Source organism: Patiria miniata, unplaced genomic scaffold (genome assembly GCF_015706575.1).
Source record: "Patiria miniata isolate m_02_andy unplaced genomic scaffold, ASM1570657v1 HiC_scaffold_3, whole genome shotgun sequence".
In the NCBI taxonomy this organism is placed as follows: Eukaryota; Metazoa; Echinodermata; class Asteroidea; order Valvatida; family Asterinidae; genus Patiria; species Patiria miniata.
Window position 1 is genome coordinate 8826494 of NW_024037069.1, and position 25138 is coordinate 8851631.

The window sequence follows — 25138 nt, forward strand, 5'->3', positions numbered from 1 at the left end:
AAAGCATTGTTGTAATTTGTTTCGCTACGGCAGCAGTTTCTGTTGAGTTTACGTCGTTATAGCTGATAAGCTAAAATATGTCCCATGAACATGAACACAAAAAAGTCTGGAAATATCGCCGAAAGAAAGTCACAAAATTGGAGCATTTTAACTGTTTATTTCGTTATAAAGGTATTTATTAATGGGAATAACAGTGTGAGGATCCGGTCTTTACTGCATGATAATGAAGGGGTGTGGGGGTGACCGCTGTTAATGGACCTCGACTGCGTCTCGGTCCATTAACAGCGGTCACCCCCAAACCCGGTCATTATCACGCAGTGAAGACCGGCTCCTCACACTGTTATTCCCTTAGTAATCAACGAAAGAAGGCATTTCCAACGGTGATTCTTAAGAAGCACCGTAGGAATATTTAAATTAGTAGTTCGTTTTGTTATTCAGCGCAGCGTGCACAAGTATTGGAACGACGCACACGCGCGCGCGGTTGTTATAATTCGTCGGATCAGTGCGCGACGTCGCGTATAGCTGCAATTCAATTCGTACATGTACGATGTCCAGTCGTTTTAAAACTTCCTTACGCGTGCGCACACCAATAGCAACTGTGTTGCGTACGCGCGCGTCAGTGTCACGCGAAGGTGGTTGAGCGCATGTGCAGTGCTGTATTGTTACAAGCTACCGTATGACTGTTGTAAATTTGGCCAATCATTGCCTTCCATGGGGCAGGATCAATGCTGGTTCAGGGGCCATTTTTTTCGCTTGTTCTTTGAAGCCGGTCCATTATCACCGTTGATGTGATCGAGTTTCGACCAATCAGAGACCATCAACTCTCCAAGGTATTTATTAATTCGCGATAAACCGTGGGAGTGCCGTATTCATCCTTAGTACCTCCGTGGTTATCCGTCATCTTCCTTGGGTATTTGTGGAGGGGCTACGGAAGTTTTAAACTGTTCCAAACTTCCGTGGTGAATCGTCATGAAAATTAATCAATGCCCGCTAAACAAGTGAGAGCTAGCTGGTAGCACAATCGCAGGGGTTCAGCTAGAGCCTCTCCTTTGACGGCGCTAAGCTGACTGACCGATAGGTTTATAACCATCCCAAAATGCTTTCAATACAAATGAGAGCTGATAGGGGGGGACAGGGGCTCTTTGCCCCCCCCCCCCCCGGCGGATTTTTTGACAATTTCTTTGTCAGCAATGATTTTAATAAATGTTTATAGAGTTCTTCTGACATCCATCCCACCAAAGAAAACCCGATCAACAACCATTACAATGCGCTGTGAAAAATGTCCATATAATATGTAGTATGCATAATAATGGTCAGTTTTGAAGAGCGCCCCCATTTGGAAGATGCGTACCAGCCCCCCCCCCCCCTCCCTTTTTAATTTACGGAGGGCAAGTGTCCGGAAAAAAAGACATATCTAGATTTCGGCGTGGATGTGCGGTTGCCCCCCTGACATCAAAAGCTGGATACGCTGCTGGACTACAGTCTGGCACGGAGTCCGATTGATAGTGCTAGCTAAAAAAAAGAAAAGTTTCCTGTATTAACTAGGTTCCCAATGTCAAAATGAAATCACTGAAGAATGTTTGCACATTTATGTTTTCAAAATTAAAGAATGACTTATCGAGTATCCAGATTGTCTCCGAGGAAAGTTGATGTCATGATGAGGCCTCACGCGGAGGTCCGCGATATGCTATTCAAGATCCGTTTTCTGTGTTATTTTCAAGTTTGACCTCAGCAAATAGATTTGTTTTTCAATTGCTATTTTCCTTGGAATATGACAGTGATTCAATTTTGAGTGAGACATCGAACGAAAACAGTTACAACGTTTAGTTATTAAAGTACATCGTTTTTGTTTTGGCCAAACCTTAACGACGTACAACATCCTGGTATCGTCCTTATGATCGACTGGCGAGTGTATATTTCATCAGTCGGAATAGCTCAGTTGGGAGAGCGTCAGACTGAAGATCTGAAGGTCCTTGGTTCAATCCCGGGTTCTGGCTATTCCAACTCGGTTCTGCGTGTTTTTTTTTTTTGGCCAAACCTTGACGATGTCAAACATCTTGGTATCGTCCTTATGATCGACTGGCGAGTGTATATTTCATCAGCCGGAATAGCTCAGTTGGGAGAGCGTCAGACTGAAGATCTGAAGGTCCCTGGTTCAATCCCGGGTTCCGGCAATTCCAACTTGGTTCCTCGTGGTTTTATTTTGTTTGGCCAAAACTTGACGATGTAAAACATCCTGGTTTTGTCCTTATGATCGACTGGCGAGTGGACATTTCATCAGCCGGAATAGCTCAGTTGGGAGAGCGTCAGACTGAAGATCTGAAGGTCCCTGGTTCAATCCCGGGTTCCGGCAATGCCAACTTGGTTCTTCGTGGTTTTATTTTGTTTGGCCAAAACTTGACGATGTAAAACATCCTGGTTTTGTCCTTATGATCGACTGGCGAGTGTATATTTCATCAGCCGGAATAGCTCAGTTGGGAGAGCGTCAGACTGAAGATCTGAAGGTCCCTGGTTCAATCCCGGGTTCCGGCAATTCCAACTTGGTTCCTCGTGGTTTTATTTTGTTTGGCCAAAACTTGACGATGTAAAACATCCTGGTTTTGTCCTTATGATCAACTGGCGAGTGTATATTTCATCAGCCGGAATAGCTCAGTTGGGAGAGCGTCAGACTGAAGATCTGAAGGTCCCTGGTTTAATCCCGGGTTCCGGAAATTCCAACTTGGTTCCTCGTGGTTTTATTTTGTTTGGCCAAAACTTGACGATGTAAAACATCCTGGTTTTGTCCTTATGATCAACTGGCGAGTGTATATTTCATCAGCCGGAATAGCTCAGTTGGAAGAGCGTCAGACTGAAGATCTGAAGGTCCCTGGTTTAATCCTGGGTTCCGGCAATTCCAACTTGGTTCCTCATGGTTTTATTTTGTTTGGCCAAAACTTGACGATGTAAAACATCCTGGTTTTGTGCTCCGGAGGTTTTTTATCACTCTGTTTAAGACCACTTAGAGTCTGGGTGCTGATAATTACCCAAGCCGGAGGGTAAAACAAAATCATATAATTCGTTCAAAACATCCCGATTTTGTTCAACAAATTCACTTTATGCTTTTTGAAACATCCCTCTTGCAAAATAATGGAGTGTTCAGCTGGCGAGTATTAAAGATGTAAACAACCCTTTTATGGATATTGACGCGCGCGTATCATGTTCTGCGCGATGTCGCGCAGAACGCACCTGGCGCGTTGCGTTTTGAATTTAGAACTATAAAATTCTGACTCCCTGGTAGTGTTGCGCATGCCTACGTGATGATTGTGAACGTTCAACCAATGAAACGATAAGAGGCACTGGTTTTTTAGGAGTCCACATTTTATTGTGACACTGGAAAAGTGTTTAAGACCAGCTAGCCATGTCTTTATCATCCGTTTAAGACCGGCCGCGTGACGGGCTCTCGACCAATAGGAATGCGTAAACTGTCTTAGGTATTTATGAATTGGGATTAAATAAACCGAAATGATTTAAGCCACATTTAAGTGAGGCTTGAAATGCATACCTTTTATACAATAGTCTGACACTGGTCATCTCATTCAACAGTTTACAATTTATAAAAACATTCAGGGAACACGATCAAAAGTGGCTCCCTTGTGAATCAAGCCCCAGTCACGCATTCACGGTTTGGAGCTAGCTGTGGACATCAAGGGTTTATAATAAGGGAATAACAGTGTGAGGAGCCGGTCTTCACTGCGTGATAATGACCGGGTTTGGGGGTGACCGCTGTTAATGGACCGAGACGCACGTTTTTAAAGAAATAAACAGTTAAAATGCTCCAATTTTGTGACTTTCTTTCGGCGATATTTCCAGACTTTTTTGTGTTCATGTTCATGGGCCATATTTTAACTTATGCGTGGTACCCTGTCTCTTCGATAAGCGTTGTTATATACACCAACAGCCGGGCCCAGGCTGTGCTGGACATTGCTGGACAACGTCTTCATTGCGTACGCGTACGACGTCCGGTTTGGACTTCTGCTGCCGTAGCGAAACAAAATATTTACAACAATGTTTTCATATTTTTACCTGATGGAGGAAGCTGAAATTTCGTTCACACACTCCTCGTGTCCAGAATTACAAAGATAAAGGAAAGGTAAATATGTCGTTGGGCGAAGTGTTTAAAGCTATAGTCCATCATTTGCAGCCATCCGAAAAGTAACTGGCGTAATTATTGTTGAAAAACAAACTTGGTTGAAAGATAGTAAGGGGACTAAACTCCCTGTGAAATTATTCTTTCTGGCAAGCTGTCATTTTGAATTAATAAATACCTTGGAGAGTTGATGGTTTCTGATTGGTCGAGACTCGATCACGTGGCCGGTCATTAACGGTGATAATGGACCGGCTTCAAAGATCATGCGAATAAATGGCCCCTGAATCAGCATTGATCCAGCCCCGTTCAGCCCATGCAAGCCAATGATTGGCCAAAATATAGTAACAGTCCTGCGGTAGCTTTTAACAATTGAGCACTGCACATGCGCTCAACCCCCATCGCGTGAGACTGACGCGCGCGTACGCAACACAGTTGCTAGGGATGCGTGCGTGCGCGCGCGTAAGGAAGTTTTGAAACGACATCGTACAGCAGTGCAGAATATACTGAGGAATTTTACGACGAAAGCGTAGATCTACGATTAATTTTCTTTGAACACTTCACCCACCGACATATTTACCTTTCCTAAACCAAGCATCTTTGTAATTCCGGACACAGCAATGTGTAAACGAGATTTCAGCTTCCTCCATCAGGTAAAAATATGAACGCAGTGGCTATTGTTACGGCAGCCGTAACGCATTTCCCATTTTCTATCGTTACGGTAGACTGCAACCTGGCAACTTTTATAAAAAAAAAAAGACAAGAAAATATAAAATTAGAAGGAAAAAAGTGAATTTGAACTTTATGAAATTCGGACTTTATTTCCCTTTTAAAAAAAATCCTCCAAAGCCTCAGGTTAGAAAAGGAAAAAAATTCGAGTGCAAAACTGAGATTCGAACCCGCAACCTCGAGGTGCAAAATCCTACCCTCTATCGGCTGAGCTGGCGCACTGCTCGATAAAACGTGGAGAAACAAATAATTATATACCCGCGTGCGTATCAAAAAAATATCGTAGAGGGCGCTAAACAACGAGTGCCGTAACGATAGCCACTTCGAAATATGAAAGCATTGTTGTAATTTGTTTCGCTACGGCAGCAGTTTCTGTTGAGTTTACGTCGTTATAGCTGATAAGCTAAAATATGTCCCATGAACATGAACACAAAAAAGTCTGGAAATATCGCCGAAAGAAAGTCACAAAATTGGAGCATTTTAACTGTTTATTTCGTTATAAAGGTATTTATTAATGGGAATAACAGTGTGAGGATCCGGTCTTTACTGCATGATAATGAAGGGGTGTGGGGGTGACCGCTGTTAATGGACCTCGACTGCGTCTCGGTCCATTAACAGCGGTCACCCCCAAACCCGGTCATTATCACGCAGTGAAGACCGGCTCCTCACACTGTTATTCCCTTAGTAATCAACGAAAGAAGGCATTTCCAACGGTGATTCTTAAGAAGCACCGTAGGAATATTTAAATTAGTAGTTCGTTTTGTTATTCAGCGCAGCGTGCACAAGTATTGGAACGACGCACACGCGCGCGCGGTTGTTATAATTCGTCGGATCAGTGCGCGACGTCGCGTATAGCTGCAATTCAATTCGTACATGTACGATGTCCAGTCGTTTTAAAACTTCCTTACGCGTGCGCACACCAATAGCAACTGTGTTGCGTACGCGCGCGTCAGTGTCACGCGAAGGTGGTTGAGCGCATGTGCAGTGCTGTATTGTTACAAGCTACCGTATGACTGTTGTAAATTTGGCCAATCATTGCCTTCCATGGGGCAGGATCAATGCTGGTTCAGGGGCCATTTTTTTCGCTTGTTCTTTGAAGCCGGTCCATTATCACCGTTGATGTGATCGAGTTTCGACCAATCAGAGACCATCAACTCTCCAAGGTATTTATTAATTCGCGATAAACCGTGGGAGTGCCGTATTCATCCTTAGTACCTCCGTGGTTATCCGTCATCTTCCTTGGGTATTTGTGGAGGGGCTACGGAAGTTTTAAACTGTTCCAAACTTCCGTGGTGAATCGTCATGAAAATTAATCAATGCCCGCTAAACAAGTGAGAGCTAGCTGGTAGCACAATCGCAGGGGTTCAGCTAGAGCCTCTCCTTTGACGGCGCTAAGCTGACTGACCGATAGGTTTATAACCATCCCAAAATGCTCTCAATACAAATGAGAGCTGATAGGGGGGGACAGGGGCTCTTTGCCCCCCCCCCCCCCGGCGGATTTTTTGACAATTTCTTTGTCAGCAATGATTTTAATAAATGTTTATAGAGTTCTTCTGACATCCATCCCACCAAAGAAAACCCGATCAACAACCATTACAATGCGCTGTGAAAAATGTCCATATAATATGTAGTATGCATAATAATGGTCAGTTTTGAAGAGCGCCCCCATTTGGAAGATGCGTACCAGCCCCCCCCCCCCTCCCTTTTTAATTTACGGAGGGCAAGTGTCCGGAAAAAAAGACATATCTAGATTTCGGCGTGGATGTGCGGTTGCCCCCCTGACATCAAAAGCTGGATACGCTGCTGGACTACAGTCTGGCACGGAGTCCGATTGATAGTGCTAGCTAAAAAAAAGAAAAGTTTCCTGTATTAACTAGGTTCCCAATGTCAAAATGAAATCACTGAAGAATGTTTGCACATTTATGTTTTCAAAATTAAAGAATGACTTATCGAGTATCCAGATTGTCTCCGAGGAAAGTTGATGTCATGATGAGGCCTCACGCGGAGGTCCGCGATATGCTATTCAAGATCCGTTTTCTGTGTTATTTTCAAGTTTGACCTCAGCAAATAGATTTGTTTTTCAATTGCTATTTTCCTTGGAATATGACAGTGATTCAATTTTGAGTGAGACATCGAACGAAAACAGTTACAACGTTTAGTTATTAAAGTACATCGTTTTTGTTTTGGCCAAACCTTAACGACGTACAACATCCTGGTATCGTCCTTATGATCGACTGGCGAGTGTATATTTCATCAGTCGGAATAGCTCAGTTGGGAGAGCGTCAGACTGAAGATCTGAAGGTCCTTGGTTCAATCCCGGGTTCTGGCTATTCCAACTCGGTTCTGCGTTTTTTTTTTTTTGGCCAAACCTTGACGATGTCAAACATCTTGGTATCGTCCTTATGATCGACTGGCGAGTGTATATTTCATCAGCCGGAATAGCTCAGTTGGGAGAGCGTCAGACTGAAGATCTGAAGGTCCCTGGTTCAATCCCGGGTTCCGGCAATTCCAACTTGGTTCCTCGTGGTTTTATTTTGTTTGGCCAAAACTTGACGATGTAAAACATCCTGGTTTTGTCCTTATGATCGACTGGCGAGTGGACATTTCATCAGCCGGAATAGCTCAGTTGGGAGAGCGTCAGACTGAAGATCTGAAGGTCCCTGGTTCAATCCCGGGTTCCGGCAATGCCAACTTGGTTCTTCGTGGTTTTATTTTGTTTGGCCAAAACTTGACGATGTAAAACATCCTGGTTTTGTCCTTATGATCGACTGGCGAGTGTATATTTCATCAGCCGGAATAGCTCAGTTGGGAGAGCGTCAGACTGAAGATCTGAAGGTCCCTGGTTCAATCCCGGGTTCCGGCAATTCCAACTTGGTTCCTCGTGGTTTTATTTTGTTTGGCCAAAACTTGACGATGTAAAACATCCTGGTTTTGTCCTTATGATCAACTGGCGAGTGTATATTTCATCAGCCGGAATAGCTCAGTTGGGAGAGCGTCAGACTGAAGATCTGAAGGTCCCTGGTTTAATCCCGGGTTCCGGAAATTCCAACTTGGTTCCTCGTGGTTTTATTTTGTTTGGCCAAAACTTGACGATGTAAAACATCCTGGTTTTGTCCTTATGATCAACTGGCGAGTGTATATTTCATCAGCCGGAATAGCTCAGTTGGAAGAGCGTCAGACTGAAGATCTGAAGGTCCCTGGTTTAATCCTGGGTTCCGGCAATTCCAACTTGGTTCCTCATGGTTTTATTTTGTTTGGCCAAAACTTGACGATGTAAAACATCCTGGTTTTGTCCTTATGATCAACTGGCGAGTGTATATTTCATCAGCCGGAATAGCTCAGTTGGGAGAGCGTCAGACTGAAGGTCTGAAGGTCCCTGGTTTAATCCCGGGTTCCTGCAATTCCAACTTGGTTCCTCGTGGTTTTATTTTGTTCGGCCAAAACTTGACGATGTAAAACATCCTGGTTTTGTCCTTATGATCAACTGGCGAGTGTATATTTCATCAGCCGGAATAGCTCAGTTGGGAGAGCGTCAGACTGAAGATCTGAAGGTCCCTGGTTCAATCCCGGGTTCCGGCAATTCCAACTTGGTTCCTCGTGGTTTTATTTTGTTTGGCCAAAACTCGACGATGTAAAACATCCTGGTTTTGTCCTTATGATCAACTGGCGAGTGTATATTTCATCAGCCGGAATAGCTCAGTTGGGAGAGCGTCAGACTGAAGATCTGAAGGTCCCTGGTTCAATCCCGGGTTCCGGCAAATCCAACTTGGTTCTTCTTGTCTTTTTTTTGTTGTTGCAAAACCTTAACGATGTGAAACATTTTGATATCGTCCTTATGATCGATGGCGAATGTATATTTTATCAGCCGGAATAGCTCAGTTGGGAGAGCGTCAGACTGAAGATCTAAAGGTCTTAAAGTGTGTCATTTTCCTTGCCCTGATACCTGACCACTGCATAATTATGAATTAAAACATCTCCCTTGCAAGCTTTCATTTTAACATCATTTTAGGCCTGTTGCTCACTCCCAAAAATTTGGTTTATCTGCCTTTGGTTGGGTAGGTAGTTTTGCTATTCACAAATACTCTTAAAGGATAACTACAAATTGACAATTTCAAAAGTTGATCGCCTTTCCTCACGAACTCTTGTTTAATATGACAAGTTAGGAACAATAAGTAGTTGAAACTCTTTTAAGATAGTAAACATACAATGCGCCTTTAATTTTCAATAATATATCATAGAAAAATTGCTCCAAACAAATACCAAAGGATATCAGAATCAGAATGCTAAATACCTATCTCTATTTCTTGCAAAACAAAGAGAGTAGAAAACTATGTCGACTTAACATTCTAATTAGCAAGTGAATCAAATGCGATTTAAGATGGGATAACGATGGGTAATAGTCAAATCGACAATCTATTTCAAAAATAATTGAAATCCGAATCAGTTGTTTCATCTTCAATGAACAAAGACAGATACTATTCAGTATATTTGGGCCTTGAGTGGAAAGAATTTAACACGGATAATTTCAATTGAGGTATTATGTACATTTTGCCTTAATATAGGTTTTCCCGGCTATTTTAAAACATTTTTCATTCAAATTCACCAACTGTGACATTCAATTTCGTCCAAGAAAAAAATCACACGCTTTTACCAAAACCAATTTAGTCATTTACCATTCAGTTTCAAAGTTTGGTCAACCTCTTTAGTCATCGTGTCGAGGATATTTGTCATTACAGATCAAATTCGCCTAAAGCTGTTTTGGAATGGCAGCATTCAGAGATCAAATTCGTCTGTTATCAATCAAAAGATATTGCTATTGATTTTGACAAAATTGAAAAAAATTATGTATAAATTGTGTAGCATTAGACGAATATAGTTTCTCAATAGCATCGATTCGGCGTAGACGAGACGAAATCGAATTCTCCTAGTCGAAACCGTGTGCTGATTGTTTAAATTTGTTTGGACTAAATTTGAAATTGTCTGACAAAAGACGAAATTAAACATGGGAAGTGCACTAAATCGATGTTGCCGGACGAATTTCAATAAAAGAATCGCTGAATTCGAACGAAATATGTTTTAAAGTAGCCGGGAAACCTATATTGAATTGAACCTATATATATTGAATTGAACAGATCGAGCGTAGAAAACATATACATAGCTGACACTCAAAAAGGTAAAGAAAAAAACGTTCCAAAGCGTTAATTGCTTTTTCGCTACGAACAACCTATTCGCACTTTCCTACACCATGCTAGAAAACATTGAAACAATCACCAATGTATATTCAAAAGATTTAACGTTTAACATTACATTTAAAGTCAATGTATATAAATTGACCAATTTAAGCCCCTTTTTAAATTTAATAAGAATGCAATTGTGGCTTGTATATAATTCTGTTAACTCGCAGTCATAATGGCCTTATCACCAGGAAATATGGTATATTAAACATATGGGTGATCATGATAAATTGAAAAGTCACATGTGCAGTTCCGGTTAGGGCCAAAAGCTTTACGATGCTTCAGTTTGTCAAGTTGTGCTTGATCTCTACAGACATTCCGGGTAACTGTGTGTTTTTACTGAATTCCTTACAAACGTCAAGTGAGATGAGATGGAGTGAGAATCGGCTTCTACCTCATCCTTGGTAACGGTGAAGGAATCAATTCACGCACTCCACTTCGTGATCCGATTGATCTAGATGTGGGGAGTAAAATAAAATCATGAACAAATATCCACTGACGAAAAAAAACCGATCGTCCACGAGCATTACGCTAACTGTAATGATATACGTTGGAATGCGATTTGAGGTTTTGCATTGGCGAATGCACCATGTGAATAACAACTCAAAACGAGAAGAACCACAGATGTTAAAGGGACACTGCGTCCTGGAATACGCCCAATTTACAAAACGCATTTTTAACGAAATGATGTTAATTGGAAAGAACATTTAAAAGGTAGATTATAAACATCCACACAGCCATCCCTTAACAAATCTGGGCGCTTCTGTAATATTCTTGTGTAATGTTATAATTCGTGCGAGAACGACTTTCGGAGTCCACTTTTGCGACCCTAAAAAGTCGGGCTATTCGTGCTATAGTTGTGATTTCAGCCGTAAGGGTTCGCCTTTTGCGGACGTTTTCAAAACTTATTTTGTGCATTGGTGATTGACCACCGCTGTTCGTGAGCACGGTTGGGTGTACGTACGTGTGTAATACCAGACACACACAACGTGTATCGTACATGGTTTGAAAACGACAGGAAACACGTATCATACTCTGTCGTGCCTGATGTAAACACTCGGGGTTTTTCGTCTTTTCTCGGACACGGTAAGACATTATTTTGGTGTCCTTTCAACTAGACGTTTGAAATAGGATAAGTAAGCAATCCAAAACATGTATTTTCGGGGATTTCAGGACGCAGTGCCCCTGAGTTAGGGCAAACGGGTTGAAATGTCACTCTTCGACATCAACTGTGTGAGATAAATGCTTTATACCGTTAAACAATCAAAAATTGTTAAACCGTGATCAATCGTCACTCCCGTGATGATTGAATGAACTTACCGTGATTAGTTGTGATCTCATCACAGATTTGCCTGTACTGTGACGTCTGCTTCAGCTGGTCGAAGGCCGGGTCCCACCAATTGGGAAGGCGGCTGTCCTTACGGACCATCATGCCTGCCCCGGCTTGCATGCAGGTCGTGATGGGATTCCCAGCGGCTACGTCCAGGTCAGTCCGCAGATTGAAGATCTGGTCGTTGGCAAACACAGCATCGACCTGGACAGTAAATAATGAAATAGGTTAAACAAGCCCTCTCTCGCTTCGGATAGGCAGCATTCGGATACCTATACTCGTTGAAATCTGATCGGTTTTAATGCCGTCCCACATGGGCCTTCTTCACGAGTCGGCCATATTGGATTGAGAGTGAGGTAAAATCTTCAGTTATAGAACTCATGTAGAGAAATGAAAGCTATGACGTTACAAGTTAATACCATGTGCTATGAGGACTCATTTAAAATTGGTGAATAACCAAACTCTAATGTTTTAAGCCACATTTAAAAAAAAAGTGAAGCTATAAATGGAATAAATAGTCTGGCACCATCCCTTCAGCAGTTCACAAATTATTAAATACCTCCAGGTTACACGACAAAAATGGCGAACTCGTGCATACGGACTCATAGCCCTGCCATGACTGGTGCGATGTTGATGAATTTTAAATGAAGTTTTCAAGGAAACCAAAGGCAATTTATGCTAAAATCATCCCAAATGTGACGTCATGATCAGCCAAGATGTACATTTACAAATGTAAAATTTACAAATATTTCAAGATGGTATTAACATCATTTAAAGATCATGTAATTTAGTCCCGTCCTTTTAGAACTGCCTTAGACGAAACGTTGTAGTGAACTGTTAATACATCATCAACTATATCCTATAGACAATTTTCAAATTAGCACTGAAACCGAGGCTATCAGAGCTAAGCCATTGTATGAATTGAGAACCTTTTTTAACCTCTCAATAAAAGCCAGCACTGAGGCCCTCGGTTTCAGTGGCAATTTGAAATTCGTTAATTGGCCCTGTTTTACATTTCTCACTCTGCCAATGCTCAGATAGTGTATGGAATATCCCCTTGTACATCGAGGGTCTACACTGTAAAAACTGACTTCACCTCATGTACCTGTGCACTAGCACATTTTTCTCCCAGAATCATGAACACCTGAGGCTCTTGACAGGAAACTGACGCACTTGAGGTTATCATGCAGCAGCACAAAAGTGAAGCTCAAGTGCATGAGGTATTACAAAGTTGCCAGTTATCACTTGGTGTACTTGAAGCACATGGGGTGACAGTCGGCTTAACCGCAGGTGTGTGTTTTACCCAACATTGACACTTCATGTGCATCAACTTTTTTGATTCACGTGCATGACGTGGAGTCACTTTTGACAGTGTATGACACGAGAGCAGATTCAGCGATTAATTATGCAAAACAAGACTGTGTCCTCGAGTTTCCGACCATTCAGCGGGTGCCTTCTATATCGGGCCTTCGGTAATACGTTGTTGTATTATACAAACACATGGCATTTAAGTGACCAGTCGACAGCTTAGTCCACATTTCTGATCGACTCCGATTGGCTGGCGCGCGGGGTCACATAAAATTTGCATCTTAGGAAATATCAGACGTTCAATCGTTGCTCTGCACACGTTATTTCCTGTTCCTCAGACTAATGCTCCCAGATAGTTCACGTGAACAATATCCGCTGCCTCTTTACGTTTAAGTAACATGTATTTTGTTTCGAGGGGCATCAACTAACCTCTCCGCCATTAACGCCTGCTATTATTTCCTCCCTGGTTGAATAGTGAACGATCATAGCTGTTCTATCAACTCCCTGTTTATGAAAAAAATAACACTATACAATGAGATAACATTGAGAAGAGAGACAATATGGACTACCAGATTATAATACAAGCTGGAATGGGACACCTCTATATCCAAAAAGGTCTTTTTTTTTTTCTTTCTATATTTCTCTGTGATTTATTTTCCCCAAACAATATTAGCCATTAGAATTTTGCTTTTCTTTGAAACTTTCATTGGAATTAATTTAGTGGTTGCGAGAATTGAATCGAAATTTTGGGGAAAAAACCCGCTTAGGAGAGAGTTCAAACATTCAAAAGAATGTTATCAAAAATTGAGAAGGAAGAAGGATTTATCATGACATCAGACAATAATTGACACCGGATCCCATTGTAAGTCTCCAATAAGGATACTTTTTTCATGCACTGAATAGTTGTTATTACGCCGAAGATCAATATCACTCCACGCTTTGTTTTGATAATGTCTTTGATGTAGTATGATAATGTTAGGGAAAATATTGACTGTCCTTGTTGATTGCCATTCTGCAGATTTGCGAAGACGCTTTTTTACTCAAAATTTTGCTCTCGCAACTTTTGACTCGTCGTGTTGAGTTGGGTCATATCCCTACCGTGATGCCGGCCCTCCGCACGCAGAAGATGTTGGAGGCGTGGCCGTCAATGAAGGCGATTTTCTTGCCGGTGAGATCAGTGCTGCTGAAGGCTTGCGGGTTGCCTCGCTTCACAAAGAACACTGCGGACAGAGGCTGGCGGAACGGCTTGGAAAAGGATACGGAGGCTATCCGCTCGTAGGTAGCAAACCAACCTGTGGGAGGAGGGGGTATCCAAAAACGATTACTTTGATTTTGATATAAGTAACGAAAAATTGCAATTAAAAACCGAATACATCATTTAGAGTATCGTTTCAGGCTTGATTTCCATCTTGGCATCACTGTGACGGTTTTTAACAAGATAAGTTTCAGGAAGTCGTGTTGCCCGTGGCCAACCTTGAAATTCAATTGCAAACTCGCAATACATTTTTAAAGTCCTAGCATTGCTTTAGACCGGTTCTTGCAGAGAGTCGCTCTACACTCATTGTGGTGCCAGTACAGGCAGAAGTATTATGTCAAGCGTTGGGGAGTGGTTCTTTTGTTCAATAGATTGCACAATGTTTCCAATAGTCAGTCAGATTGGTGCACAATATGATGGAATATGTTCATTTGATGATGAAAGCATGAAATTTGGCACCTAGTCAGAGTATGTCATGGAAAAGATATTTGGCTATAGGGCCATCGCAGATTTGTCCTTTAAAAGATATCACTGAATAACATGCAATGGCCGCCATTTTGACAATTTTGAAAATGTCTTGTTGTCCTATGATATGTTTTTCAAAGGACAAATCTGCGATGGCCCTATAGCCAAATATCTTTCCCATGACATACTCTGACTGTGTACCAAATTTCATGCCTTTATCATCAAACGAACAATCTTATCGCCAATCTGCTGTACTACAACTGAAGTTGGAACCACCGTGATTGCCATGACTCTGTGCCAGGATTGTCATGTAGGATTCTTTCCTACACCGCATGATCTAATCGTCAAAATAGTTTTAAAGGTGTATACGTTGCAAAGGATAACCATTATGCCTTACCGGTGCAGGCGTCGTACCAACGGCTGACAAGCCCCACCCCTACGCGTGGTCGCTGGTTGGGCATTTGGGTGTAACAGTTCTCGTACACGTCCCACATCAGCCTGCAGTTCTTGTTCCCGAAGTTGCACACTGCAAAATCGATTGAGAAAAAAAATCTAAATCTGTATCTTTTTCTCCCAAAGAATCCCCATTCCTTTCCACCCTCCTGTTTTTTTTTAAACTCTTTCCAACATACGCTCCCCATGGGTCTTATTCACAAGTCGGCCATTCTGAATTGAACATCTTCATTTTGGGGGAACTTGCGACGAGAAATGAAAGCAATGACATAAAGTATGTTACAAACAGTCTGCTCTGATGAATAGTTTTAACATTTGTGATTAAACGTACCCCAATGTTTTAAGCCACATTTTCAAAAGAAATGAAAGTGAGGCTAAAATGTTTAAATAGTCTGGCACATCCCATTCAACAGTTCACAATTTTCAAAATGCATACAGGAAACACGACAAAAATAGCTTCCTCGTAAATCAGGTCCATTTTCAATCGAGTTGCCCTTATCTTTCCCCGTGTCTTCCTTCCAATCCTCCGTAAACACAAGTATCTCCTCAAGCGAATTAAACCGATTTTCTCATGCAAATTAAATTTGAAAATAGAAACGAATCCAGAGATGTTTAAAGGGAATTTGCTTTTGCTGCAATTTTCAGAAATTAATGGATTTGGAGGATTAGTATGTTATAGCAAATATTGTTACACTGACTTGTTTCACGTTTTGGGTTCGTAAATGCTGGGGAAAAAACAAGAAACCAATCATATTCTTGTAGTCTGGTTCCCAGACCCCACTTAAGATGAAACGGAGCAATTTATAGACTTTGAGGAATTGTACAATCAGAGAATCAGTCTAGCAGGCTTGTAGTCTTCACAGGTGTGTAATCAATTACAAGAAAATGCAGACGAACTAAATATGAAAAACTAGGAGCACTTTTTGAAAAAAAGCCAGTTTTCTCCAATGCTGGTCGGCCGACCAGCGTTGGAAAAATACAGTTTTTCTTGAAAATGTCATCGCACCAGGAGCCACAACTTTACGGGATGCTTTAGACTGCATTTCCTAACAATCAAGTAAGATATTTCGTGATAATTTGATCATTTCGTTTTTTGATGTTTGCTAATGTTGTATCTTCCCTTTAATATACGCAAAGACAGAGACGAAGGTGTGATTTCTAAACTACCACTGACTCCTATATCATATTTCACCGAGTTTTAATCCTTGGTTGAAAATGTGATTTCTTTCACTCAAAAAAATAAAATTATAGGGATCATGACATAAATTTTACTTGGGAACATATTTTGTACAACTTTCTATTCCTCTTAATTGTAGGAAAACTATTTGGCATCCCTTTAAGGTGACTCTATTTTTTTTTAAAGTGCAAATCTTTAAACATTTTATAAAAGATTGTAGGCATTTACTAACATTTGAGGGCATTTTGGCTTTGATGTCATTTCAAGAACACACTCTCGAGAATGGGGTTTTCTTTTTAACTTGTGAACACATTTTCTCTTTGAAAACATTTTTGAGAAATGTTTGCTCTTTAACTTACTGTCATGTACTGACCCAATAAGGAATTACCAAACACAGAAACCTTACAAGAAATATTCACAATTCTGGCAACTATAACATTGAGGTTTCTGCCTAAAATGACATCACAATTTTACTAATGAATATCGAGTCCTATATAGACATTTGCATTAGTATAAAAAGGCACCAAAATACCCTTGAAAATCGCAAAATGAAAATTTAAAATAAAGCTAAAATGGGACACAAAGGTCCATCATCAGGGATTGCATTAAAAAATATATATTGCATATAATGCCCTTTAAACGTAAAATTGAAATGCCTGCGAAAGAGGTGAAATTTGGATGTTCGTATTTCTTTACTCACCAGCCTCAATAATGTCAACGTGGAACCCCCGTACTGTTCCCGTGAGGTCATCACTATAGGAAAGAATGAAGAAAAAGTCAACGGGAGACATGCTCGAGTGAAATAACACCTCCTCACTCTTCGCAAACAAAATTATCAAAATAAAGTTATCCATGGATTTAAAAAAAAATCTTGCTGACGTCCAAGGTCAACTTTTAAAAAGGGGAAAAGGTTAAATATCACTGTACTCTCGGACTAGAAATCACTTTAAACAATGGATATGGGCTCCGTGCGCCAACGAAAGAGGGTGCCCTTTTACCTAGCAACGACGTCCCATGGGCGGGACACTTCGCTGGTTGACGCGCACCGTTCCTTGTGTGTGACGCACATACACCAGGGGATTCAGTTGTATACCACTGCAGTATGTACGCAGTGCTAGTGCAAAATTGCAGTCAGGCAAGATGGCATCGGTCGGTCACCCCCAATTGTACTTTCTTTGCCGGTGAGGGGGTACTTGTGAACGGAGCGGATAGAGACGCTCTTTTTTTCAGTATAATTATGTTGCACGACCGGTTCTTTGTTCATGCGCATTTTGAATAAACACCTTGTACAATTAATTGGGTCATGATATGGACAATGTATAACCAACGGGAACATAGGGTTGCAGACCAGTAAATAAATTGCCAGAGACCTCAATGATAAATGCCCCCCCCCCCCCCCCCCACTTCAGAAATTCAGGAAAAATACTCACAACTCTCCAAGGTATTCGAAACACACATTAAATTAAAACTTATTTCATCATCTTTCATTCTCTCTTCAATTTTCGGGGGTTAACTGATGACTTTAAGGAGAAAGTTCAATCCGAAGATGATCACTCCTTAAAATAGTCCTGAAGCCAATCGCCATTTTGAAAAACGATACCTACACTTCATGGCAAAATAGAGCGCTTTGAGGGCCCCAATTTCATCCAAATTGCACAGAACTACAAACTCACAGTCCTGTGCACGGCTTCCACTTTAATTTTTTTGTTTTACAAACCCTCAGGTTCATAGCCAACAATATGCTCAAATAGTGAAGATACAAGTTGAGGGCATGCAGATCGTAATCTGGCCGGCGTAGGCAATTTCGGACCGATTTACTGCCATGCACCCCTAGGCTGGGAGTCTCAACGCGCAACGATATGGTCACACTCACATGTATTCCAAGTTGGTGCCGTCATGGCCGATGGCAAACACCCAGATTTTGTTGGGGTCTTGGTCTTCTGGAACGGGAGCTACACCTAGGTAGGCACCTGAACAAAAGGAATGAACGACAGTGTAGGGTAGAGGTCGGGTAGAGGTCGTGTACACTCTGCTTTATGAGTTTCACACTGTGTAAAGCATCGGTGTGTACAGACGGCACTTTACACCTTTGACGCCATGCCTGTTGGTTGCCAACAGGCCAAACAGCCACCCACGCTCTTTCATGTTTCTCCCTATAAAATTATGCAGGGACAACTTTATTAACCCAGTTACATTCTGGTGATGAAACGTGCAGCGTTTAATACAATACTTTCTTTCTCTGGTTAATAGTTGGCCATAGTACGAGAACGATGCATGCATGCAATTTCTTAGACAAGTTTGACATGGTCTGTAGCTTGAGAAAACTATTATCATTTGGTTGAAATGTGTGCTTCTTTGCTTCGTATTAAAACAATGTTATAGGTTTTTCCGGCTATTTTAACACTTGTATCACACGAATTCCCTATATCGATACTTTAATTTCGTCCCCAATCATCACCAAGCTCACTTCTCAATTTGAATTTCAGAAAGCTACCACTAGATTTCATTTGCTTTTTCAATTCAACGCAGATGGCTTCACGAGACGAATTTGAAAGATTTTGGACGAATCGGAATGCTAACAGTTTGAAATATACTGAACCTTAAATGAAATCTAGTGGTGGCTTTTTGAAATTCAAATTGAGAAGTGAGCTTGGCGATGTTCGGGGACGAAATTATATCGAAAGTATCGATATAGGGAATTCGTGTGATACAAGTGTTAAAATAGCCGGAAAACCTATATTATCATAATATTTTTTTTTCTCCCGAACAAATTGTACATTGTATAGTACATGTATCAACGTTTTAACCCACAGGCATTCCGTGAAAAAAAAACACGCAGTGTTATATACAGTACAATGAGCAATCCTTTTTTCTCTCTCTCGTGAAAGTTGGCTTCAAGTGAGCGCGCAGCTTGCATACAATTTCGTAAACAGGTTTGTAACGGTCTATAGATTGTGAAAGCCTTAAGCCTTTGGTTGATATGGCAATAGTATGGTGGCCCTGAAGGGACATCGCATATCGCAAACGTGTGCGCATACGTATGCGATGTCGCGAAATTTATCGCGAATGTGTGCGCACACGTATGCAATGTCGTGAAACAATTCGCGAATATGTGCGCACACGTATGCGATGTCGCGAAATTTATCGCGAATATGTGCGCACACGTATGCAATGTCGTAAAACAATTCGCGAATATGTGCGCACACGTATGCGATGTTGCAAAATTTATCGCGAATATGTGCGCACACGTATGCGATGTCGCAAAATTTATCGCGAATATGTGCGCACACGTATGCGATGTCGCGAAATTTATCGCGAATATGTGCGTACACGTATGCGATGTCGCGAAATTTATCGCGAATATATGCGCACACGTATGCGATGTCGTGAAATTTATCGCGAATATGTGCGCACACGTATGCGAATTTGTTTGCAATGTCGTGAATTTTATTGCATACCTTGTCGCATACCTTTCAGTAAAATTCCTAATGAACTGGGGAGTTGTAGCAGCTAGTCTGGAATCTAGACGTACTGTTAGATATAAATAGGGTCTGACTAATAAACCTGTCGAGCGCAAACTTGCTACTTGCGCAACTTTGAAATTTGCGCGCGCAAGTTTGAAACTCACGTGGTGTCATATTTCAGCCAATAAATATGCGCACGCAAATTTAAATTGCCGTGATTTGCAGGTGTTGCGATCAATTTGTACATGAACTGCACGTTCTATTAATGATAAATGAACTGCTACGAACTGCTAATAATACCACCTAGATAAAATTACTTGATCTTCCCAGTAGATGGATGAAATGGATTATGCAATAAAAATTCAAATTTATAAAACTATGTTGGGTACATTTTGTTTTAAAGGGGTGTTATAGGTCAGCAGCACTCCCTTTTGTGCACTTTTAGAGTGGAAAATGGAGACTCCTGATTAGGGCCTTAATTAACAGCTAATTAGTGGACCGAATTGGCCCCCTCCAAAATTTGATCTTCCCAGTAGATGGATGAAATGGATTATGCAATAAAAATTCAAATTTATAAAACTATGTGGGGTACATTTTGTTTTAAAGGGGTGTTATAGGTCATCAGCATTCAGTTTTGTGCACTTTTAGAGTGGAAAATGGAGACTCCTCGATAGGGCCTTAAATAACAGCTAATTAGTGGACCGAATTGGCCCCCTCCAAAATTTGATCTTCCCAGTAGATGGATGAAATGGATTATGCAATAAAAATTCAAATTTATAAAACTATGTGGGGTACATTTTGTTTTAAAGGGGTGTTATAGGTCAGCAGCATTCCCTTTTGTGCACTTTTAGAGTGGAAAATGGAGACTCCTCATTAGGGCCTTAATTAACAGCTAATTAGTGGACCGAATTGGCCCCCTCCAAAATATGATGTGCCCAATAGAAGGTTCGGTTAGATGAAAGCATAAAAAATAGTACATTTATTGTATAACTTTAACATTTCGTTGGGAAAGTCCAAGAAATCCTTTCACTACAAACAGAGAGGCAACCACCTTTTACTCTATGTGTTTGAGATTTTGATACCGCGGTTGAGAACGCGGCTAAGAACGCGGCTAAGAACGCGGCTAGGTTTTGGGCCCATAACGCGGCTAAGTTTAGTTTGGTATGACCTTGGCCACGCTGAAATGTAACTGCCTGGTACCCAAGCTCCTGCCTTGAAGTATCTTGGGTATACAAAATGGGACCAGGGCCACTTGCGTACTCCCTAGGTCACTAACAAATTGCCCGCAAAAATGACATCACCCCAAAGGTATGCAACAAAGGTATGCAATAAAATTCACGACATTGCAAACAAAATCGCATACGTGTGCGCACATATTCGCGAATTGTTTCACGACATCGCATACGTGTGCGCATATATTCACGATAAATTTCACAACATCGCATACGTGTGCGCACATATTCGCGATAAATTTCGCGACATCGCATACGTGTGCGCACATATTCGCGAATTGTTTCACGACATTGCATACGTGTGCGCACATATTCGCGATAAATTTCACGACATCGCATACGTGTGCGCACATATTTGCGATAAATTTCACGACATCGCATACGTGTGCGCACATATTCGCGATAAATTTCACGACATCGCATACGTGTGCGCACATATTCGCGAAAAATTTCGCGACATCGCATTCGTGTGCGCACATATTCGCGAATTGTTTCACGACATTGCATACGTGTGCGCACACATTCGCGATAAATTTTGCGACATCGCACACGTGTGCGCACACGTTTGCGATATGCGATGTCCCTTCAGGGCCACCATACAATAGGGATAAATATTACACGAGTGTGGAAATATTATCAATGGTGCAGCGTTGCATTGTAGAAGCCGGGGACAAAATGTACGCTTGGCTGCACTGCACTTTTGGACTTCAACCCTGTTACGCCCCAACTACAGCGATAGCCCCAACTGTCCCGGCTGTAGTTGGGACAGTCCAAACTGTAGTTGGGACGATGGAATAGTTGGGGCTCAATTATTTACAGCACCCATGCACTCTGGGTTCCAGATCAGTAAATATACTGGCATAGACCTCAGTGGTAATTACGCGCACTTCCCAAAATTAATAACAAATACTCACAACTCTCCAAGGTGTTCAAGACGTGCATCAAATTAAAGCTTATTTCATCACCTTTCATTTTCTGTTCAATTTTTGAGGGTTAATCCAATGACTTTTGGAGAGAAATTTCCTAAAAATAGTCGTGAAACCCATCGCCATTTAAAAAAACGATGCCTACGCTCCATTGCAAAACAGAGCCTTTTTATGGCCCAATTTCATCCAAATTTCGCAGAAATACAAGCGGACAGTCCTGTGCGCGGCCTCCACCCTTCTTTTTTTTTTACAGATATAAGTTTATGGCCCACAAAACGAGCTAATACCGAAGAATTCGAGGGCATGCAAATCGTGATTTGGCCGGCGTAGGAAATTGTGGGCCTATGTACTTGCCTGGACCCTCATGCGTGTTTCTTTACCTGATACTGCCCCGCCGCCGTTTGGTATCTGCACGGTGGTGTTCACAGGTGTGTTGGGCCGGCCCAGCGATATGGCAGCCAGTATGACGGCCAGGATAGCCAGGACCGCAACGATCAGTACCGCCACGGTCAGGCAGAGCATCTCACGACCGGTGGACATGTTGTCTCGGATCACCCCTTTACCGGCCTTCTGGCTGGTTAGATCCGCCTCGTCACTTTGTGTCATGGCTGCTGTGTCCAACTTTGGAATGAAATTACCAAAACAACACTAGAATAGGACTTTAAAAAGTGCTGCCTGTTTATTTTGCATACGAAATAGCCCACTTATTTTCACTCATTTGAAGTACTTATCGGGCACAGAATAGTTGGTTGTGTAAGTTTTCTGATTTAACACTTTTACCTTATTGTATCAGCATTGTGGAAACACAGGAAAAGGACTATATACTTTAGCACTGCAAAATGTGATGCACAGGTTGCCTAAAACGTGTAATTGTAAATTTATCCACAGAAAATATCCAAATAAATTCACGATTCGGCCATATTGAAATGATAGCGAGGTAAAATCTTCATTTTTGGAACTTGCGAATAGAAATGAAAGTAATGAAATAAAGCCAATTACACATTAACACAGTGTGCTCTGTTGAACAGTTTATGATTTGGGATTGAACATACCCTAATGTATTAAGCCACATTTTAATTTTAAAAAAAGTGACGCTTGGAATGCATAAATAGTCTGGCACCATCCCACCAAACTCAATGTCACACGTGCGCGCGTTTGTGAACAAATTTAATTTTAAAAACTCATTGATTAATGTGCGCGCGACATTATTGCGCGACAAAATCGCGTGTACGTGTATCATACAAAATTCAGGGAACACGATCGAAATGGCTACTTCGTGAATAAGGCCCATGATTCAAACAATGAGAAAGTCATCCAACGCGGCCTGCTGAGATTTCTCTATTATGTCATGTTTCGTATTATGTAAAATTGCCCATGAAGGCAAATTTAAGCTGATTCCACGTCGGTTCATCACAGGGCCGCTCGGGGGTTGGGCTAAGCCATGATTGACATTCAAACCAAGCAAATTCTATATGTCACAATGGTTGTATAGGCCAGGGAACACAATAGGCCTGGGCCTACTGGCCCCTGTCTGAGGGTACAACGACGAAATGCAAATATCGAACTTTTCTGTCCCGTCCTTGAGACTGTCCCTTACAAAAGTAAACCTAGTATAGAGGCCATTTGAATTAGAGAGCAATACACGTTGACATTTGGGGTAGTCAGTCTTGCGTGAAATGCAGGCGACTGATGGAAAAACACACGTATCGCTATTGCGCATGTAACAGTGAACAAAATATTGACAACTCTATAGAGACGGTGAACGCCATCCAACTTAAGGATATGGTTAAAAGAGAACGAGTTTCTGGGGCCAAATTTTGGTCAATAATCTAGTTTAGTCTACCTGATTCAAATCCAACCAAAATAGTACGGCCTAACACAGAGACGTATGGGTGTAATCACAGTGCTTACAGGAGATGTGGAAGCTCTAACACCCAACTTCGGTGTAAAAATACAAACTTATTGAAATGATAACTAAAAGGTACATTGGTCACATTTTTTACCAGAGTTTATTGTGCTTTTTTTATTCTTGATATCAGGTCGACGAGGAGTGGATTCCATAGACAATGTTTTCAATATTTGTCCTCTAAATTCTGGTTTAACTTGGGAGGTTGATCGGTGACAAAGAGGAATTGTTTTAAACTGCGCGCATTTGTAAATCGGTATAGACCCACACAATTTAACACAAACACGACACTATCCTAGCTTACACTGTCATCTATTTCTATTCGGATCGTCTTCCTTTATCCCAGTGTAGATCATTGCCCATTGCCTATGGAAAATATGAAATGAATGGCCCAATTTTATAACTCTGCTTACCGTTAGCGAAGAAAATCCCTACTTATTGTGGCAGAAAAATCCCGTGCTTTATACGGTAAGCGTATTTTACAGGTAAGAGAGGCATTTTGGCTTAAGCCCATGCGTACATCCCGTAACTAAGGATTCTGTGCTTACAGGGTCAGCGCAGATTGTTTTTATTTCTACTTGCGCCGTTAGCACAGAATGGTGATGATCAGTTAGCGGAGGCATGAGATTCGGCCCAGGTTCCATGTAACTATATACAAACAGGGATGCGATGTTACATGTAGTACGGTGGTCAGAAGTCTGACACTTTCGCAAAGTCAACCATTTTGTCAATCATAAAACTTAACGCAACTTCAAACTGGAATTTTGGCTATCGAGTCTTGAATCTACTCTTTAGATTACGATAATGGTCAGGCCTATATATGCATGGGTTAGGTATAACTTAAAATCACATCTGCCTAGCGAAAATGGTCATAATACTAATAATGTGTAATCGTTAATTGTTATATAGGTCACCCTCTGAATCCCTGGGTTACAATTAACTACCGTAGCACAGATTCACTAGCGTACAAAGTCACAACTAATTACGGTTACATGTAGAGGTGCCCTTTCTGTGACCTAACAAGTACATAGTTACAAGCTCCCGCGAGATCAGACCGCTAACTTGATCCAAGTTACATAAAAAAAAGCAAATGGGGCCTTAAGCAGAACTCGCAAAAAAAAAATAGACCTCATAGCATCTTGCACAAGTGTTGTATTAAGAATTCATTGCAAGTTTGAAATTGTATTGCACAAAGACGGATCTAGAAGCTACAAATTAAAACGCCCTGTCAAAGTAGGCCATCCGCGTATATATCCAACTCATCAAAATATAGCGTTCTTTCCACATGCCAATTTGTCATCACCCCAAAGTTTCACCCAAAAACCTTGTTCCAATCAATCGTACTAATTTCTTTTCGTCTGTAAGACAAACATCTCGATAAAACTTACCTGTTGTTGATAAACTTTGGGAAGCCAAAAACTTCTGTGTTGTTTGTGCACGGTGCGGCGACGCTATGAAGAGAGCCTGTTGGTGAAATGTAGTGGAGGAATCCGAGGCCACTTAAATTTGCATATGAATAGGATGAATAGAAACGTA

The 25138-nt window shown here is 41.4% G+C and overlaps 1 protein-coding gene and 15 non-coding genes across 16 annotated transcripts; 15 read left to right on the forward strand and 1 right to left on the reverse strand.

Annotated features, from left to right (window-relative positions):
• Positions 1 to 1924: 1924 nt before the first annotated feature.
• On the forward strand, positions 1925 to 1997 carry Trnaf-gaa. The gene has a single exon. It is a non-coding gene; the product is annotated as a tRNA-Phe (tRNA).
• A 104-nt stretch (positions 1998 to 2101) lies between these two features.
• Positions 2102 to 2174, forward strand: Trnaf-gaa. The gene has a single exon. It is a non-coding gene; the product is annotated as a tRNA-Phe (tRNA).
• Positions 2175 to 2280: 106 nt separating this feature from the next.
• On the forward strand, positions 2281 to 2353 carry Trnaf-gaa. Its single transcript has one exon. It is a non-coding gene; the product is annotated as a tRNA-Phe (tRNA).
• A 106-nt stretch (positions 2354 to 2459) lies between these two features.
• Trnaf-gaa lies at positions 2460 to 2532 on the forward strand. The gene has a single exon. It is a non-coding gene; the product is annotated as a tRNA-Phe (tRNA).
• Positions 2533 to 2638: 106 nt separating this feature from the next.
• Positions 2639 to 2711, forward strand: Trnaf-gaa. Its single transcript has one exon. It is a non-coding gene; the product is annotated as a tRNA-Phe (tRNA).
• Positions 2712 to 2817: 106 nt separating this feature from the next.
• Positions 2818 to 2890, forward strand: Trnaf-gaa. Its single transcript has one exon. It is a non-coding gene; the product is annotated as a tRNA-Phe (tRNA).
• A 4218-nt stretch (positions 2891 to 7108) lies between these two features.
• Positions 7109 to 7181, forward strand: Trnaf-gaa. Its single transcript has one exon. It is a non-coding gene; the product is annotated as a tRNA-Phe (tRNA).
• Positions 7182 to 7284: 103 nt separating this feature from the next.
• Positions 7285 to 7357, forward strand: Trnaf-gaa. Its single transcript has one exon. It is a non-coding gene; the product is annotated as a tRNA-Phe (tRNA).
• A 106-nt stretch (positions 7358 to 7463) lies between these two features.
• Positions 7464 to 7536, forward strand: Trnaf-gaa. The gene has a single exon. It is a non-coding gene; the product is annotated as a tRNA-Phe (tRNA).
• A 106-nt stretch (positions 7537 to 7642) lies between these two features.
• Trnaf-gaa lies at positions 7643 to 7715 on the forward strand. The gene has a single exon. It is a non-coding gene; the product is annotated as a tRNA-Phe (tRNA).
• Positions 7716 to 7821: 106 nt separating this feature from the next.
• On the forward strand, positions 7822 to 7894 carry Trnaf-gaa. The gene has a single exon. It is a non-coding gene; the product is annotated as a tRNA-Phe (tRNA).
• A 106-nt stretch (positions 7895 to 8000) lies between these two features.
• Trnaf-gaa lies at positions 8001 to 8073 on the forward strand. Its single transcript has one exon. It is a non-coding gene; the product is annotated as a tRNA-Phe (tRNA).
• A 106-nt stretch (positions 8074 to 8179) lies between these two features.
• Trnaf-gaa lies at positions 8180 to 8252 on the forward strand. Its single transcript has one exon. It is a non-coding gene; the product is annotated as a tRNA-Phe (tRNA).
• Positions 8253 to 8358: 106 nt separating this feature from the next.
• On the forward strand, positions 8359 to 8431 carry Trnaf-gaa. The gene has a single exon. It is a non-coding gene; the product is annotated as a tRNA-Phe (tRNA).
• A 106-nt stretch (positions 8432 to 8537) lies between these two features.
• On the forward strand, positions 8538 to 8610 carry Trnaf-gaa. The gene has a single exon. It is a non-coding gene; the product is annotated as a tRNA-Phe (tRNA).
• A 356-nt stretch (positions 8611 to 8966) lies between these two features.
• On the reverse strand, positions 8967 to 25093 carry LOC119738282. The gene is made up of 9 exons (XM_038213120.1): positions 24991 to 25093; positions 22077 to 22317; positions 17948 to 18044; positions 16775 to 16827; positions 14842 to 14970; positions 13823 to 14016; positions 13154 to 13228; positions 11407 to 11620; positions 8967 to 10540 (listed from the first exon to the last, which is right to left on the reverse strand). The coding sequence occupies exons 2-9, from the start codon at positions 22300 to 22302 to the stop codon at positions 10506 to 10508; spliced, it is 1023 nt and encodes a 340-aa protein (XP_038069048.1). The 5' UTR covers positions 22303 to 22317; positions 24991 to 25093; the 3' UTR covers positions 8967 to 10505.
• Between the last annotated feature and the right edge of the window lie 45 nt (positions 25094 to 25138).

Coding starts and splice junctions, on each gene's coding strand:
- LOC119738282 (XM_038213120.1), bottom strand. CDS start 22,302: ATGACACAAAGTGACGAGGCGGATCTAACCAGCCAGAAGGCCGGTAAA. Junction 18,045..22,076: donor CGGCGGCGGGGCAGTATCAG/GTAAAGAAACAC, acceptor CCTTTTGTTCAG/GTGCCTACCTAGGTGTAGCT. Junction 13,229..13,822: donor TGCGGAGGGCCGGCATCACG/GTAGGGATATGA, acceptor TTTCATAAACAG/GGAGTTGATAGAACAGCTAT.